Raw genomic sequence first — 18,284 nt, forward strand, 5'->3', positions numbered from 1 at the left:
AAGATCTTTTTTGTATAGTTCTGTGTATTCTTGCCACCTCTTCTTGATACCGTCTGCTTCTGTTAGGTCCATACCATTTCTGTCCTTTATCGTGCCCATCTTTGCATGAAATGTTCCCTCGGTATCTCTAATTTTCTTGAAAAGATCTCTAGTCTTTCTCATTAAGTTGTTTTCTGCTATTTCTTTGCATTGATCACTGAGGAAGGCTTTCTTATGTCTCCTTGCTATCCTTTGGAACTCTGCACTCAAACGGGTGTATCTTTCCTTTTCTCCTTTACTTTTCAGTTCTCTTCTTTTCACAGCTATTTGTAAGGCCTCCTCAGACAACCATCTGGCCTTTTTGCCTTTTTTTTTCTTGGGGATGGTCTTGATCCCTGTCTCTTGTACAGTGTCACGAACCTCATTCCATAGTTCTTCAGGCACTCTATCAGATCTAATCCCTTGAATCTATTTGTCACTTCCACTGTATGATCATAAGGGTTTTGATTTAGGTCATAGCTGGATAGTCCAGGAGTTTTCCCTACTTTCTTCAGTTTAAGGCTGAATTTGGCAATAAGGAGTTCAGTTCATGATCTCAGCCAAAGTCAGCCCCTGGTCTTGTTTTTGCTGACTGTATAGAGCTTCTCCATCTTGGGCTGCAAAGAATGTAATCAATCTGATTTTGATATTGACCATCTGGTCATGTCCATGTGTAGAGTCTTCTCTTGTGTTGTTGAAAGTGAGTGTTTGCTATGACAAGTGTGTTCTCTTGGCAAAACTCTTGTTAGCCTTTGCCCTGCTTCATTTTGTACTCCAAGGTCAAATTTGCCTGTTACTCCAGGTATTTCTTGACTTCCTACTTTTGCATTCCAGCCCCCTATAATGAAAAGGACATCTCTTTTGGGTGTTGGTTCTAGAAGATCTTGTAAGTCTTCATAGAACTGTCCAACTTCAGCATCTTCAGTATTGCTGCTTGGCGCATAGACTTGGATTACTGTGATATTGAATGGTTTGCCTTGGAAATGAACAGAGATCATTCTGTCATTTTTGCGACTGCACCCAAGTACTGCATTTTGGGCTCTTGTTGACTATGAGGCCTACACCTAACTCTGTCCTTATATTAGCTGTTTCTCTCCATCCCAAACATCTGTCCTGCCAGTTTTCCTCTCATTTTCTGCTAAGAAAACTTTGTGGCTCCTACTATTAACAGAAAGAAAAAATCCCAGATAGAAAGGCTTCATGGTAGATTTTGAGGTCCTCCATGATCTAGCTCACTTTGCCCTTTCAGCTTTGACTCTCTTTAGTGTCTGTTTGTATACCTCTTGCTTCATCAAACTTTCCTGGGCTTTCCTTCGCTATATTTACTTGTGCTGTTTCCCAGCCTGGTTGCCTTAATTGCTCCCATTCTTTACTGCCTGGCTCACCCACTGAGAGCCTCCATGACCCCTGAGTCGCTTCCAGATTTTGAGACCACTCACCCTGGTTTATTCTCTACCCTCTACTTTAGCTTTCTGGGGCGAGTCTAAGTTGTGGAAAACATTTGTGAAGAAGACCCATCTTACCTATGAACAATTATACCATTTAAACAGCAGCCAGCATATGGGCCTCCCCACTGAGCTTAAGTCCCAGGACAAGCTGTGACTTTTCTCATCCCCTCTCTCCTAGGATCATGGCCCTAGTTTAGATGCTTTCCTTATAAAGCCTTTAAAAAATCTTTTCAAGCAGAGCTACTCCCTTCTTGGTGTCATGACAGCAATTTTCATGTACTTAGGACATTTTTGTCTTATTTAATGGTTTTTTTGCTGTACAAATATTTCTTGCTATTAGATAAGAATCTTCTTCAGGAAAGAAATTGTTGTTATGAGTTTTTATATCCTTCCTATGGTGAAGATGATCTGATAGTCCATTCTTATGTATCCATTCTTATCTACTTCTGTGTTTCCAAGGCTCCCTTATGTTAGAGTTCTAGATGTGAATTACATTTTATCAGGTGATTTTACATGATATTTGGAAGATATTGTGATTTGGGTTATTTCTGTTGGCAAATAAGTTATGGAGTCATGGATGTTGATAGGCAATTTCGGCAGTAATATGAGGCCACTTCTGGATTCCAGCTTTCTCATTCCTTAACTGCAGCGCTGGTGATATATTGAACCCAATAGTTCCAGAAATTGCTTCCTATTTTTCAATGATTCAACCCATATAATTCCGGGCATTAATTCCCCTTTTGATTAAAATATCCAAAGAGGTTATTTTTCCATTCACTTACTGAATAAGGGTCTCATTAATTTCCCTTGTCTATTACTGCATAATAGGTAGGAAAGCCCTAATAAATTTTCAGTTGAATTTATTCTGAAGTCAGACTAATTTTCTCCATCTGCCTATCTATTCAACAAATGATGAGGGCCACTAAACTTCAGTGGAGGCACTAAGTGCTAAGTAGTACAAGTTTGAGTGAGATATGGTCTTATTTCCAGGTTGGTAGAGGAGATAATTACTACAGGGTAACAAATGATATCGCAGGAATGAGTTAAAATTTAGGGGAAGGAATGCTTGGAGTATCCAGGGAAGCTGCCCATAGGTGTGATATTTAGTTGGGACACAGAGTATGCTGAGGTTTTTGCCAGGCTGAAAGAGGGGAGAAGGTATTCCAGGCTGTGGAATTGTATATTAAAAATATGAATTATTGAAAGTCTATGGTATACTAAGAAAAAGTATTAAATGCTCCTTGGAGGAGTCTTTCATGAGATTAGGCTGGGTAGGTCATCTGGGTTAGATTGTGGAGGTCCTATGTGCCATGCTAAGGAGTATGAACTTTATTCTCACTGAAGAGAAGGGAGGTTAAGGTGGTGGAATGGAGAAGTGGGAAGAGATTTAAGAGGTGTGGTGGATGTAGAGTTGGCAAGACTTAATGATCACTTGCGGGCTTCCTTGGTGGCTCAGATGGTAAAGAATCTGCCTACAATGCAGGAGACCTGAGTCCAATCCCTGGGTCAGGAAGATCACCTAGAGAAGGAAGTGGCAACCCACTCCAGTATTCTTGCCTGGAGAATCCCATGGACAGAGGAGCCTGGTGGGCTACAGTTCATGGGGTCGCAAAGAGTCAGACACGACTGAATAACTAAGCGCGCGCACACACACAATGATCACTTGAATATGGAGCTGAATGAGTGGAAGGGGTCAAATTTGACTCCTCTGCAGGGGAAGGAACTGAAGATGATGTTTAGATAAGTTCCTTTTGACTCCTTGTTATTTGTTTCATATTAATTCTTATTTTTTTAAGTGCTCAGGAGCTCAAAGAACAAAGAGATCTTAAAAGTGGAGAAATGATTTCTTATCCTTGGAAAATGCCCACAAGTGAAGATAGGATGGCCCCATAGTGAAGAAGGAAAAGAGTCACTGAGGTTGATGCTCACCAATCATTTATTGGGTATTTTAATACAATTCCATAGACTTTCTCATGAAAGGTTTTCAGGCTCCAGGACCTAGGGATCAACAGTGTTGGCTTGTTGGAATCTGCGAACAGATGAAATGTTTGCTGTTTCATGTGATCAGAAACTAAAAGGCATCAAACTGGAATCAGTCCAATCAGCTCTCATGATAGCTCAGTGGCCAGTCTTGATGAGGGGTAGAGACATGGGCATGGGGGTGTTGTGGACGTCTAGCAGCCTCTCACTGTATTTCATTTTAGTGTAGGCTACAAGGCTTGCAATTCTTGATGGTTTAGCCACAAGAGCTCTCTAAGTCCTGGTGTCCTTTCCTCAGGTTATAATGTGTATCTTCAGAATGCCTTTCCTGTTTCTGAACTTTTGAGTGAAATTCCTACCTTTCAATGATCCAATCCTGTCCCACCTATACAGAGAACAAACCAGGAAATGATTTAAATCCCCAAATTAATCAAAATTGGGATCTGATTATTTCACCCAATTTACCACTCAGATTTTACCCAACCAGAGCACTGGAATTGCTGATCAAAGAACTGAAATGCCCTAGAAGTGAATACTAGTTCCTAAAAGCATCCTTGTGGTTAGATAGAGTAGAGGAGAGAATGAAGATACACATTTTCAATCTCTTAAGCAGAAGTAAGGATGAACTTGATGTGTAGATTTCTTCCTTGGCTTCGTGTTGCTTTAGCTCTTGGTGCAATGCACAGCCTAGTGCCTAACCCCTTTCTGCTCTTGTACGTAGTCATAGAGTGGATTGGGAGCAATAGTTGCCTTGATAGGATGACTTCCACCCTGTTCTCTTCTTTGGGGCCTCCCAGCATTCTGGGTTGGATGGAAGGCCAGGTCACTGCGTCTTCCTTGGGAGCTTGGACTTTGGCCATCTTCATTCATATGGAATTTTTCTCTGTTGGCATATCCTTGCTGGGTCCCTTGGGATTGTTGATACTGGGACTCTTGATACCTCTCTTTATCCTTATGGGTTTGCTGATCCTGTTGTCGTCGACAGTTTTGATCCTCTTCATGGGTTTGCCTGTCTCGTCTCTGATGGGTCTGCTGATCCTCATGAGTCTGCCTGTCTCGTCTCTGATGGGTCTGCTCATCTTCATGGGTTTGCCTGTCTTGTCTCTGATCTGTCTGCTGATCCTCACGAGTCGGCCTGTCTCGTCTCTGACCAGTCTGCTGATCTTCACGAGTCTGCCTGTCTCTTCTCTGATGGGCCTGCTCATCTTCATGGGTTTGCCTGTCTCGTCTCTGACGGGTCTGCTGATCCTCACGAATCTGCCTGTCTTGTCTCTGACGGGTCTGCTCATCTTCATGGGTTTGCCTGTCTCGTTGCTGATGGGTCTGCTCATCTTCACGAGTCTGCCTGTCTCTTCTCTGATGGGCCTGCTCATCTTCATGGGTTTGCCTGTCTCGTTGCTGACAGGTCTGCTCATCTTCACGTGTTTGCCTGTCTTGTCTCTGACGGGTCTGCTCATCTTCATGGGTTTGCCTGTCTCGTCGCTGATGGGTCTGTGGATCCTCACGAGTCTGCCTATCTCGTCTCTGACCAGTCTGCTCATCTTCATGGGTTTGCCTGTCTTGTCTCTGATGGATCTGCTTATCTTCATGGGTTTGCCTGTCTTGACTCTGACCAGCCTGCTGATCCTCACGAGTCTGCCTGTCTTGTCGCTGATGGGTCTGCTCATCCTCATGGGTTTGCCTGTCTCGTCTCTGATGGGTCTGCTCATCTTCATGGGTTTGCCTGTCTCGTCGCTGACAGGTCTGCTGATCCTCACGAGTCTGCCTGTCTCTTCTCTGACCAGTCTGCTCATCCTCATGGGTTTGCCTGTCTCGTCTCTGACGGGTCTGCTCATCTTCATGGGTTTGCCTGTCTCGTCTCTGACCAGTCTGCTCATCTTCATGGGTTTGCCTGTCTCGTCTCTGACGGGTCTGCTCATCTTCACAGGTTTCCCTGTCCCATGTCTCACATGGAGTTTCCTGACCCTCATGACTGTGTCTACCGCAGCTTTGGTGGTCCTGCTCTTCCTCTGCCTGGTGGCTCTGCTTCTCACCGTGACTCTGCCTGGTCTGGGCCTGTCTGTGGCCCTGCTCACTACTGTGTGACTGCCAGTCTCTCCCTTTGTGACAGGGTGGCCTTTCTTGCTGAATTTGTGCTACTAGTTTGTGTTGAGTATCCTCTTCAGACTCCCATGCCTGGCGACTGTTCTGTTGCTCTTCCCTAGTCTGGGGTCTCTGTCCCTGATTTTGGTTTACTTCCTGTCCTTGAGTCTGTTGGCTTGGTCTTCCTGGCCTTCCTGATTGCTCAGCATGTGAGTCTCTGCTTGTTCCCTCGCTCCCTTGGAAGCACCTATTTTGCCTAGTTTCCCCAGTCTCTGACTGACCGTGTTGAGAGTTCACACCTTGTTTGTCTGTCTGGCTATATCGAGTGCTCAGGCCTTGTCTGTCTGTCTCACCATAGTGGGAAATCTGGCCTTGTCTGTCTGTCTGACCATAGTGAGAGCCCAGGCCTTGTCTGTCGGTCTGACCATAGTGAGAGCTCAGGCCTTGTCTGTCTGTCTGACCATAGTGAGAGCTCAGGCCTTGTCTGTCTGTCTGACCATAGTGAGAGCTCAGGACTTGTCTGTCCGTCTGACCATAGTGAGAGCTCAGGCCTTGTCTGTCCGTCTGACCATAGTGAGAGCTCAGGCCTTGTCTGTCCATCTGACCATAGTGAGAGCTCAGGCCTTGTCTGTCCGTCTGATCATAGTGAGAGCTCAGGCCTTGTCTGTCCATATGCCCATAGTGAGAGTTCAGGCCTTGTCTGTCGGTCTGACCAGATTGAGAGCTCTGGCCTTGTCTGTCTGTCTGATCATAATGGTAACTCTGGCCTTGTCTCTCTGGCCTTGTCTGGCTATAGTGAGCGCTCAGACCTTGTCTGTCTGTCTGGCCATAGTGAGAATCCAATTCTTGCCTATTTCTCTGACCGCAGCCTGATTCCTGACCCAGCCTTCCAGACTGTTCATTATAAGAGCCTGATTCCTGTTGGTTTGTGTGGCTATACTGAGGGTCCTCTCTAAGTCTTCCAGACTGGCCATAGCTTGACTGTTGTCCAAGCCTATCAGGTTGGCCATAATGAGAATCTTGAAGTTGTTTCTCATACTGATTTAGGGCAAAGACATAGCCCTGTCTTTCAGGATTGCCACTGCCAGATTTATTACTCAGTCTTTGACCAGACCTGGAGTCCTGACCCTGTCCCTCAGTCTGCCCATAGTGGGAGTCCCTGTCTGGTCTCTGAGTCTGCCCATAGTGGGAGTCCCTGTCTGGTCTCTGAGTCTGCCCATAGTGGGAGTCCCTGTCTGGTCTCTGAGTCTGCCCATAGCGGGAGTCCCTGTCTGGTCTCTGAGTCTGCCCATAGTGGGAGTCTCTGTCTGGTCTCTGAGTCTGCCCATAGTGGGAGTCCCTGTCTTGGCCCTCAGACTGACCATAGAGAGAGTCCCTGTCTGGTCTCTCAGACTGATCTTGGTGGGTATCCTGGCTTTGTTTCTCAGACTGACTGTGGCAGGAATCCTGCCTTTCTCCCTCATGCCTCCTCTTGTGTTGTCTGCCTGTATTTCTTGGAAAAGTATGGCCTTGTGTTCCTTCCTGCTTCCTTTCTTGCTGAGAGGTTCTATCTCCATATGATTCATTATCCAGCCTATGATAGCAGGCTTGGGCCAACTGGAACACCATCAGGAGATATTCATGAAAATCAACATGCTCATTTCTGTTTCTATCCAAGAGGCTCAAGATGGTTTCCACAGTCTCTGGGTCATTTGGTCTCTGTGCAAAGATAAAACAAGCAAAAAAATCAGATGTTCTCCTATGGATAGTGTCAGTATCTGTGCCCCAGTCCATTTAGTCCTGCATAAACCTTCGATTGAGAAATCACTAATCTAAAGTGGCCCATGCTTGGTTCTAGTCTTTGATAAGCTGGTTCTCAGAATCTCATCCCTTGCTGGACCAATGGGAGCATGACAATAGGGATAGATACACTTATTTAAAATCGGCTTCATTAATAATTACTTTGAATCATTTGAAGAAGCTATCCCATTCCATCCCGTGCTATGTTGTAATTGTTTGTTCATCTGTTTTTTCTAACCACACTGTGAGATCCTGGAGGGAGGGAAAGCTGGTTTTATTCATGTTTGTATCCCCAGTGCCCAGAATGGTGCTGGTAGGTAGTAGATGTTCAGTGACTCTTTACTGAACAAACTAATGAATGAGATGTGTGGACAGCACTTAAATATGGAAATCAAGGTACAAATCTCAGATTTTCTCCTGAGAAATGATTTCCAGCCTGAAGCTGTACTCCCTCTTGTTTGAATAAAAATACAAGGAGGGGTGTGTGTGTGTGTGTGTGTGTGTGTGTGTGTGTGTGTGTGTGCTGGAAGAGAACTACTAAGGAGCTGCCTGAAATTCTTTTAGTTATAGGGTAGGTCATGAACAAATAAAACAAAAAGCAGGACGTTCTAAAGGCAGGCATCACTGTAATTCACACTTGTCTCCATGGGGCTCAAAGTCTGAGCATCTTACCCTGAGGATGTTTCCAAACTCAGCCAAGAGCAGCTGCTTCAACTCTTCCTTGCATAGTGAGGTGGAGTCCCCATTCTCTTTGGCATATCTCTGGAACACCTTAATCACGGTGAGTATGCTGTTCAGGAGTTCGGTCATTTTGGCAAAGATGGAGGAACCTAAAAGAAGAAACATTATATTGTCTGTATTTACAATGAAGACCAGGAGACAGCATTTCCAGAGGAAAAGTGGCCCCTTTTGGTCAGGGAAAAAGGTTTAAGAAATGACAGAGCTCATTGTTAGCTATACTCTTTACTCTCTCTGACCCACAGTCAGACTCCAAATATCATGTGTTCAATGGAATAAAGGTGAAAACTATGTGTCCCCTGCTATAGAAAGAGATGATATCCTAGAATACAAAATATTATAAGGATTTTATATGCTCTGTCTTCTACTTCAGATGGGACTTGCTTGATTGAAACACTCATATTAGGACAAAAAGGAAGGGAGATCAGGAAGGCCATAGAGGTAGGGCCAGAAGCCAGTATGATAAGGCACAATTTTCTACCAATGACCAGCACACTGAAGAGGGCACTCAATGGATCCTTCTGATAAGGCCTCAGTCTTCTGATGAGCTTCACTTAGGTGGGGAAGAAGGCTAGAGGTCTCTTGCCATGTGCCAAGGAAGCTTTCTGAGAGACTAAATTCCAGCAAGTGCTTCTGGCCTAGATAGTCATGTTGGAATATTATAAATATATTGCAAGTAGAGTAAGTGGATACAAAAACTGTTCTAGATAAAAATAGCAAGCTAAATTAACTGCATAGATGAGAAGAAATCTGTACAGTCAGATAGGTTTACATAGCCATGTTGGGAGGCTGGAGTCTTCTGGAATCTCCATCTCAATAATATTTCTTCTATGATGTAAAAATTCTAGTTACTGAGTTTGCAGGCCTCTAGACTGAAGTCCTAGCTGCACAGCACACTGGATTTCTAAAAGCATGCCATTGATGCCTCTAGGGATAAGTGACAAATGATGAATTGCAGGACACAAGCAGAGTCCCTTATGGCAATTCATTGCAGTGATACTTGAATATTATTGTGGTCCCATGGTCTGGGGCCTTGGCCCTAATGAGCCCTAAACTCTTGGGTCTGGCCTAATTTACACAAAAGGGAAATGATCCACTATGGGGGACTAATTTATCCACTGAGAGTTCTAGTCCTTCATTTTGGGATACCTAGGACACAGAAATAATGGCATGTGTATTTTACAGACTCAGAAGTACATCCCTCCCCCCATCCCTGTGAGCTATCATATTCTCAGATAGAGGCAAAAAAGGAAGCAGGAAGGTACCTAAGGCCACAGGGTACCTCCCCAGCCCAGCATGTCACAGCCCCTACCAAGAGGCTCTTGGATTCTGCTGTTGCTTCCCCATGCATGTCTTACCTGCTTGAGGAGGTATCAACAGAAGATTCAGAAGCCGGAGAGGATACTGGACACCTGTAAACCCATCCTATTTATAGGGGTTTTAATTGTCCTACTAGACCATCCCAGGAGACACCCATTCTGTGGCAGAACCTGAATCACTCTGGGCCCAGCCCAGCTTGACCTCTCCTTCTGCAAACCGTTTGATTTATTTACTTCCCCCATTTACTCATGAAACTTGTCATCACAGTAGGTGACACCGTTCAAGTCTTGGCCCCATTAATTAGGGGAGTGTATGTGGAGGCATGCATGCAGCTGCTGCTGCTGCTGCTAAGTTGCTTCAGTCGTGTCCAACGCTGTGTGACCCCATAGACGGCAGCCCACCAGGCTCCCCTGTCCCTGGGATTCTCCAGGCAAGAACACTGGAGTGGGTTGCCATTTCCTTCTCCAGTCATGCCTGCAGCAGGGGTCCCAAAAGACAGAGGCATGGGCCAAGTACATCCTTAGCATGTGTTACTTATCAAGACTAATGGAAGGCAGCAGTCAAATCATACCAAAGAAGGATACTAATCAGATCACGGCACAAAAATCTGACTCTAGGTGGAGAGCCAGGACATAATTATTGGAAGAGATTTGTTTCAGGTTGTTTTGCTAATGTTGGTGTGTGCGTGTGTGTGTGTGTGTGTGTGTGCGCGCACGCGTGCATGCTTGGTCATGTCTGACTCTTTCAACCCCATGGACTGTAGCCATCAGGCTCCTCTGTCCATGGCATTTTCCAGGCATGAACGTAGGAGACAGTATCATCCTCGTTCTCCAGGGCATCATCTTGACCCAAGGATTGAGCCCATGTCTCCTGCATTGGCAGGCAGATTCTTTACCACTGGGAAGCCCAGTGGAAGTGAATATGTGTATTTTAATCTATTGATCTATTTTTAATATTTTTTATATTTCTGGTTTTTAAAAAATTATTTATTTATTTTAGACTGTGCTGGGTCTTCATTGCTGTGCGTAGGCTTTCTCTAGTTGCTGTGAGTGGGGGCTTCTCTTTGTTATGGTGCCTTGGCTGCTCATTGTGGTGGCTTCTCGTTGTGGTGCCTTCTCTTGTGGCGCCATGGGCCCCAGATGCTTGGGCTTCAGTAGTTGTGGTACATGGGCTTAGTTGCTCTGCAACATGTGGGATCTTCCTGGACCAGGGATCAAGCCTGTGTCCCATGCACCAGCAGGTGCCTTCTTAACCACTGGACCGCCAGGGTAGTCCCTTTAAAATTTTTTTCATTTAACAGCTCTGGAGGCTAGAGGGAGAATTAGATATATGGCCAATTTTGTAATGGAGGGATGTGATGATGGTGGAGTTGCCACCACCGGATACTTTTAAATTCTTGCTAAAAAGTTAGAATTGAAGGACAATGTCGAAGTTCATGATATCTGTGAATAGAGCCACTTGTCAGAGACCTGAGTCTCTATTCCCATCTCTGCACCTGTGACATGCCAGCAATGTCTCAAAACAGGAGATTCTTAGTAAATGTTTATGGAGTAAATGAACTATTGAATTATGGAGGCATTTGAAAGTCTTGTGTAAAAAAGAAATTTAGAGTTACCTCTCCTTTCTAATTTGTCTTACATCTAGATCCGTGGTTGGACTTTTTCCTAGGTATCTGTACCTCAATCAGTTTTTAGTGATGACACTTGCTATTATTCACTGTGTGCTCAGGATTCTGAAAAGGAATCACAAAAGAACAGAGATATTTTGGTCTAGTTCTAGTAAAGTACCTTCACATACAGAAGGATTTTGAGCACAAGGAGCAAGACAGGAGAAGTGCTGAGTGTTAGCAACCCCAGGAGCATATGGAATCATCATGGGCTGAGCCTAGGCTTCCCTTAGAAGGTGGGGGTTTATGTTGTTCCTTGAAGATTCAGGTGGGCATGAGAAAATGGAGAAATCCTGGTGGGAGAAGGGAAAGACCAAAGGTACAAAGGTGAGAATTCATAGGGTGTGTTTGGATTAGAGTGAGTTGGTGAGTCTGGCTAGAGCAGAGAGTATACAAAAGAGTAGAATTACAGAATTTTGGATCTGAAAGGAAATATAGCCTTAGCCTCCTAATTTTACAGATGAGGAAACTGAGATCCAGATAGACTGAGTGACTTTGCCAAGGGTCTCATAGGGCTTTGGCTAAAGCCAGGCCTGGAATCCTTATTCCCTTACCCAGCTCAGTATGCTTTCTTACATGTTCTCTGAGGCAGCTTTGGAGCCTGCTTTCAGGTTTATTTTAATGAGAAAATGGGGAGCAGAGAACATTTTAGTCAAGAAAGTGACATGATCAAAACATTGTTTGAGGGAAGGTGGTCAGTTAACCTGACTGTGATGAGGTTGCCGGCTGTCTCCCTCTAGACTGTGCTGTCCAGGATGGATTGGAAAGAGGAACGTCCAAGAAGGGAGACCAGTTAGGGGTTTGTTGTATGACCCATGTGGAAAGTGATAAGGGCTTTGACCTGGATGTAGAGGTTCAGAATGATAGGGAGGTAGCGGATGATAGGAGAAGAGGGCAGAAGAAGGAGAAGAGGACATTAGAGGATGAGATGGCTGGATGGCGTCACTGATGCACTGGACATGAACTTGGGCAAACTCCAGGAGATGGTGAGGGTCAGAGAGGCCTGGCATGCTGCAGACCATGGGGTTGCGAAGGGTCAGACATGACTGGGGGACTGAACAATGACAACAGCAACAGCAAATGATAGAAGGAAAGATGGGATTTGGGGACATTAAAGGGAAGGTGGAGAACTCAGGAGATAGGGAGCTCCAAATCTTCAAGCCTGTGTAACTGGCGGGTACTAAAGAAATGTGACCTCTGAAGTGGGCCGAGCAGGGTGGAAGATTCCGCTCCTTCACTGACATTCTTGCACCCTCTGCTGCTGGAGTTCTTGCAGAGCTGGTCACAACTTTCATACTGAGAGCTGGGTCATGTAAATATTCTCCTTCTGCTTTTGTGTCTCAACTTATGAGTTATGTCTCCTCTAATATGTCTATTAGAACCAAAAACCTAGAGAAGTTTCGGTGACCCCAGAGATAAGTAAAGGGAGTAGAGGTGAAGTGAATAGAGGTTAAAGACAACAGCTACTGTGACAGAAAGGGGCAAAGTTGAGGCTCCTTTCTGTTGGCATCTTCCAGGGCTCCCTAGGAACTGTTTCTTCGGGTTTGATGAAGAGTTCTCTGCCTGATGTTGTAGTTGAGAGAGAGATTATGTTCTTAACAGTAGGATCTGCTATGTCTGCACGCACTTAACACTTAGGAAGTTCCTATAAGACAAGCAGATAACTGTTTATGTTGCTCAATCACTTACTCAGTGGGGATTTGTGAGAATATGGAGAGCCATTTTGTAGTCATTGAGATAAAAGACACAGTCTTTGTCCTTAAGTGAACTTTCAGTCTCACTGAAGGATGGGAAACACAGGCTCCTTCTCTGCAGTGAAATTGCTCCTGTCATTGATAAGAGTATTGAGAGAGGTTAATTAGAGGGAAAAAAGAAGAATGCAGGGGCTAGAAATAGCACTTATTTGAAGAAATCATCGAACAGACTGGGTCATTTGGGGCAAATCGCTTAATCTCTTGGTCTTGAATTTGTCTACTAGAGGAGAGTGTTGGACTAATCTCTAAACTTTTTTTGTGGCATTAGCATTCTAAGATGCTGTGATTGCAGTCTTAGAATTAGTAGGGGCTTCAGAGGTTATGACAATCCACTCCAGTACTATTGCCTGGAAAATCCCGTGGACAGAGGAGCCTGCTAGCTACAGTCTATGGGGTCGCAAAGAGTCAGACATGACTGAGCGACTTCACTTTCACTTTTCTTTCAGAGGTTATATTTTAACTTTACTCTGTTCATGAATTTGATAAAGGGCTAAGAACTTTGTGTTCCTCAGTCTTCCTCTGCAGGAAACTAGAGGACAGTTATGGTGTTCTGTTAGTGTTGTAAATTGCATGAAGACCAATGCTGTTTTTATTCATTGTTTTTCAATGTGTTTTGCTTCTTTTATTTAAATTCATGTTGGAGTGTTGACATGTTGTCTCAAAGGCAAGATGCTTTTAAACTGCAGTTTATTGTGCTAGGGTCTATGTTAAGCATTTCATATATGATGTCTTGTTTAATTCCACAACAACTCCATGAGGCAGGGATTATCAGTTTTCAAACAAGATAGCTGAGGTTCAGAGAGGGATAAATAATTTGCTTAAGGTCCTGCAGCTTCTTCTTGATTCCTAAGGCCTTGTTGGCAATCTCTGTGTAACAGTGTTTCCATTGGAACAGGACTTCATCTACTCTCCAATGAGAGACATAGCTTTCCACAAAAGCTGAAGTGAGTAAGAACAAAGTAACTTCTTAATGACACGCTGTGAAGGAATCCAACCTTGCAAGGGGAACCTCCTCATGCTTAACCAGTCAAATATTTATTTTCCTGTGCTTCTCCAGTACCTAAATGGTACTGCACTGCAGGAGCTTGTAATCTATTGGGGGAGACAAGATGGACGCTTATATTACACAAAAAAGTTTCCTTCTGACTTTATAATGGACAGGGTGGGATTGAAGAAGTTTCTCCAGTAGCCCCTTTCCTACAGCTTGTGACCCTATTGGAAGCCTTTCGTTTCCATTTCTTTGGGATGCAGAAGTGCCCAGTGGGTGTGACAGGCACTATTTTGAGCTAATAGAGTTTTTCAGGGAGTCTCCTTGTCCTATTTTAATCAAATCATTAAGGATAATTATCATGGAACTCTTAGACTTCCTTTTTCCTTCTGCTGAGATGTTGGGTGCATATTTAATGAGATGAAATCTACAGGATCTGGAGGATGACTGTTCATATTACAAAGGAAGGTCCCTCCATTCCTGCTTAGCCCTTTGGCATTAAGCCAGTAGATAAACAGCAGATGGGGCAAATGAATACCTCTCCACAGAGAGGAGTGGGACTAATTAATAGACATAAAACTCTTTGAGATTTCTTGATATTGAAAGGTCATTTATTATCATCTGTATAAATAAGTTCTCATTTAAAAATCTTTCCTGGCAGATGAATTACTCTTCTGTTAATTACAGGCCATTTTCCCTGTTAGTGACATCTGTAAGAGTCAGTGGTTTTTTAAGATAACACCAGCCTCAGCAATATTTCCACCGTCAGAAAATGTGTTATGAATCAAAGGAAGGAGGTCTAGGGTTCCTGGGGGTCTAATGCATAGGATTTAGTCTGGAGCTGGGCTCCCCCATCGCTAGCTAATAGCCTAGCCTTGTCTTTTACTATAGGATTTGTTTTTGGATATAAGATCCCGTGATTCAATGTCTCAGGTCATATTTTCCCCCAGTGAAATGATCTAGAAAGTGTCAGAAGCCATTGCTGAGCACAACCCATGGCATTTTAGGTACTCCCTGCTGCTGCTGTTGCTAAGTCACTTCAGTCGTGTCCGACTCTGTGCGACCCCATAGACAGCAGCCCACCAGGCTCCCCTGTCCTTGGGATTCTCCAGGCAAGAACACTGGAGTGGGTTGCCATGTCCTTCTCCAATGCATGAAAGTGAAAAGTGAAAGTAAAGTCGCTCAGTCATGTCCGACTCTTAGCAACCCCATGGACTGCAGCCTACCAGGCTCCTCCATCCATGGGATTTTCCAGGCAAGAGTACTGGAGTGGGGTGCCATTGCCTTCTCCGAGGTACTTCCTAGGTCATGGTTAATGATGCCACAGGCCAAAACAGATGTCTTCAAAGTTGGCCACATGTGGCAGAATTTGGGTCATTTAGGTCAGGTTTCTAAGGGTTTTCCGCCCCCCCCCCCTTCATTGAAGAGCTTTATTAGGATGTAATTCAATTCACACACCATACAATTTGCCTATTTAAAGTGTATAGCTCAATGTTTTTTAATACTAAAATCTAGTTTTAGAATATTTTCATTACTCCTAAGGAAACTGTGTCCATTAGTAGTCATTCCCTGTTTTGCCCTCTTCCATCTCATGGCAGCCATTGATCTATTTTCTATCTCTACAGATTTGTCTGTTCTGGAAATTTCATATTAATGGATTCATACAGTATGTGGATTTTTATAACTGGCTTCTTTCGCTTTGCATGCTTTCAAGCATCATCCATGTTGGAACATGAATTAGCGCTTCATTCCTTTTTAAGGCTAATGTTCGGCTGTATGGATAGTCTGCATTTTGTTTCTCCATACATCTGTTGATAGGCATCTAGGTTGTTTCTTCCTTTTGATAATTATAAATAATGCTGCTGTGAACATTTTGTGTAAAAGTGTTTGTGTGGACATGTGTTTTCAGTTCTTTTGGGTGTGCATCTGAAGGTGGGGTTGCTGGGTCGTATGATAACTGTATGTTTAACTTTTTGAGGAACTGTCAAACCATTTTGAGTTGTTTTTACAAAACTTTCTAGAGAGGGATTGTTGATTTGAAGGTCTTGGCTTGAAGATGCCAACAGGATAAGCCAGCTTGGCTGAGGTACACCTAGGCAGAGGCAAGTGATTCAAGTTACTGCTAAGGCTCTGTAACTCCCAGGTGTCTTGTGCAACCTTGCAACCCAGCAGCCACCAAAGAACCCACAGTTGTACACACCTGATAAAGATTTGTTGACCAAAGGAATGAATGTGTCCTGAGGTAAAGTGGGAGTGGAGGAAATGGGGTGGGGAAGGTAGGTAAGCATATTTTCTGTGAAGTGTCAATCATATTTTAGGCATTACTAGCAATTCCTTTGGGGTCCCCTCAGTGCTTTCAGTTCCCCACCCCTACCGTTCCACCCCTTGAGTCAACTCCATTGGGATGGGAAGAGATGAGTTTGGAGAACCTGTGTATGTAGAAATCAGGACTCAGGCATTTGCCTATTTTGCTTTGAAGAACAGTCAGATTTAATTTTTTAAGACTTTGCGTGTATTCGATAACATATAGTAGTTGTCTTTCTGAGTCTCACATGTCACTAATCATAATAATAGTTTTCCCTGTAGCTTTTCCTGTTCCCTCACCTTGGTGCCTCAGTGAGCCCTTGGACTGAGAATTGGAGGCCCAGGGTTCTCATCAGCACTCCATACTCACTTTTGCTATGAACTTGGAAAAGATGTTTCCATTTGGTGACTCAGTTTCCTTATTTATAAACAAAGAGGTGGGGAGGTTGGAAGTCGTGAGTGGGTGAACTGGATATCTTCCCAGCTCTGCAAGATTGCTCCCTTAGGTCTCTGCAGTCTCAGATCTGTCCCAACTCCCTGTCTCTGTCCTCCTCCCCTCCATTCCTGCCGCTGCTCAGGAGAGGAGCTCGTTACTGTTTGCTAGGATTGTTGTGTAGCTATCAACACATCTTCTTGTCTTCAGTCTCCTGTTCTGATTTATTTTTTAACATGATCCCTAGAGTGATTTTCTGTTCTCAAGAAGGCTTACAGTTTTCCAAAAGAATAAATGGTTATGATTTTTCCATCAGAATCAAATCCAAGATTCTTAACATGCTCTTGGAGGCCCTCCATGGCATGCAGATCTCTGTGGTTTCACGTAGTCTGACTTCTTTCTAACCACAAGGGACTTCTTGATGTTCTCTCATGAAATCTTGCACTTTCCCTTTGTCTGTCTTTATTCACAGTGCTCCCTGTTTCCATCTATCAAAGTGTTGCCTATTTTAAACACATTTAAATACTTACCTTTTTTATAAAAAAATTTCCAAGTCTTCCTCATCAGCACTCTCTTCTCTGTCCCCTCCCCCCACATTGTTGCCCTTTCAGGGTGTCTACAGGGTTCTCTTTAGTATTCTGTAGATGGCTTTGCCCCGTCTGCTATCTCCTTAGACTTTGAGCTCTCTGAGGGACAAGATGGCCTGGTAATCCCTCTGTGTGTCTCCCACAAAGTCTGCTTTGCCATCACAAGAGAGGTGTTGTTTAAGTATGAGACTGGATGCTCTTCTCTGGCCCCTGTGCACCTAGTAGAGTAGGATTTTGAAACATACAGTTGAACCCTAATTCAGCGTGGTCTTTTAGCACTTTCTGCTGTTTCCCATGTGTAGTTCTTCTCTCTGAACTAGATAATGAATTTCTGAGGGCAGAGACCTTGGGTTCCCTTCCTCTGATGCCTCCCATGTGCCCTGCTACAGTGCTAGATAGACCCCAACGTGTGGCTGAATGGATGACTTTCCACCTCTACAGGTCTGTGCTCCATGGGGAGTTCTGATTTGGGATTTAGAGCTTGTTTGCGGTTTGACTCTTTGGGGTGAAGAGAATATTTTGTGAAAATTGTAGCTCCTTACAGAGCATGGAGCAGGTAGATGAGTTTGGAAGCCCACAGTGGTAGGCTCTGATAAATTCAGAAGGTCTGGAAATGACAAAGGACTTACACAGGGAAATAACAGAAGAACAGTTTTGGTTTCCTTAGAAATAGCTGGATGCTGTGGTTTCCAGCTGGGAAGGTGGGGTCAGTCCGAGGCACAGCCCAGCAGCATAGTTCTTATCAGTAGATGAGTGTGTCTGTGACACTGGGCAGCGTGTGCATGGGGTCTGGAGTAGGGAAGCTGAAAGCAGTATTGCGTGAGAGTCAGACTCCTCAGGCCTCCAGAGGTCATCTTGCTGCATGTCTGCCACATGTGTTCAATGCCCAGGTCATCCTTGGCAGGTACCAATCCTAAAGCTCCCTAGAGGGGCAGATTTCTCACTGTCTCCGAGAAACTCATGCCTGCGTCCCATTCCCTCAGCTGTCGAGAGCAGTAGGATGCTGGATCAGGGTCCTGAGGGTGCGTGAAAAGAAAAGCAGGTGGTTGAAGGAAGTTACTGCAAAGGCTTCAGTAAAGGGAGGAATCCTTATGAGGCTTTTGCCAGCAGAGCAGAGAGAGAGTATTAGAGGTCACTAGGGGATGACCTAGGGCTTTCTTTGGTGGAGATTATTTGGAAGTTGGGAG

The 18,284-nt window shown here is 44.3% G+C and overlaps 1 protein-coding gene across 1 annotated transcript; it reads right to left on the bottom strand.

Moving 5' to 3' along the window:
* On the bottom strand, positions 3,385-9,441 carry RPTN (repetin). The gene is made up of 3 exons (XM_005677580.2): positions 9,404-9,441; positions 7,980-8,137; positions 3,385-7,226 (listed from the first exon to the last, which is right to left on the bottom strand). The coding sequence occupies exons 2-3, from the start codon at positions 8,115-8,117 to the stop codon at positions 4,134-4,136; spliced, it is 3,231 nt and encodes a 1,076-aa protein (XP_005677637.2). The 5' UTR covers positions 8,118-8,137; positions 9,404-9,441; the 3' UTR covers positions 3,385-4,133.

Source organism: Capra hircus, chromosome 3 (assembly GCF_001704415.2).
Source record: "Capra hircus breed San Clemente chromosome 3, ASM170441v1, whole genome shotgun sequence".
NCBI lineage: Eukaryota > Metazoa > Chordata > Mammalia > Artiodactyla > Bovidae > Capra > Capra hircus.

What these genes read in the sequence shown, in the direction of transcription:
- RPTN (XM_005677580.2), bottom strand. Translation starts at nt 8,117, where the DNA reads ATGACCGAACTCCTGAACAGCATACTCACCGTGATTAAGGTGTTCCAG. An exon ending in AGTTTGGAAACATCCTCAGG is followed by an intron (nt 7,227 to 7,979) that starts GTAAGATGCTCA and finishes ATCTTTGCACAG; the next exon opens with AGACCAAATGACCCAGAGAC.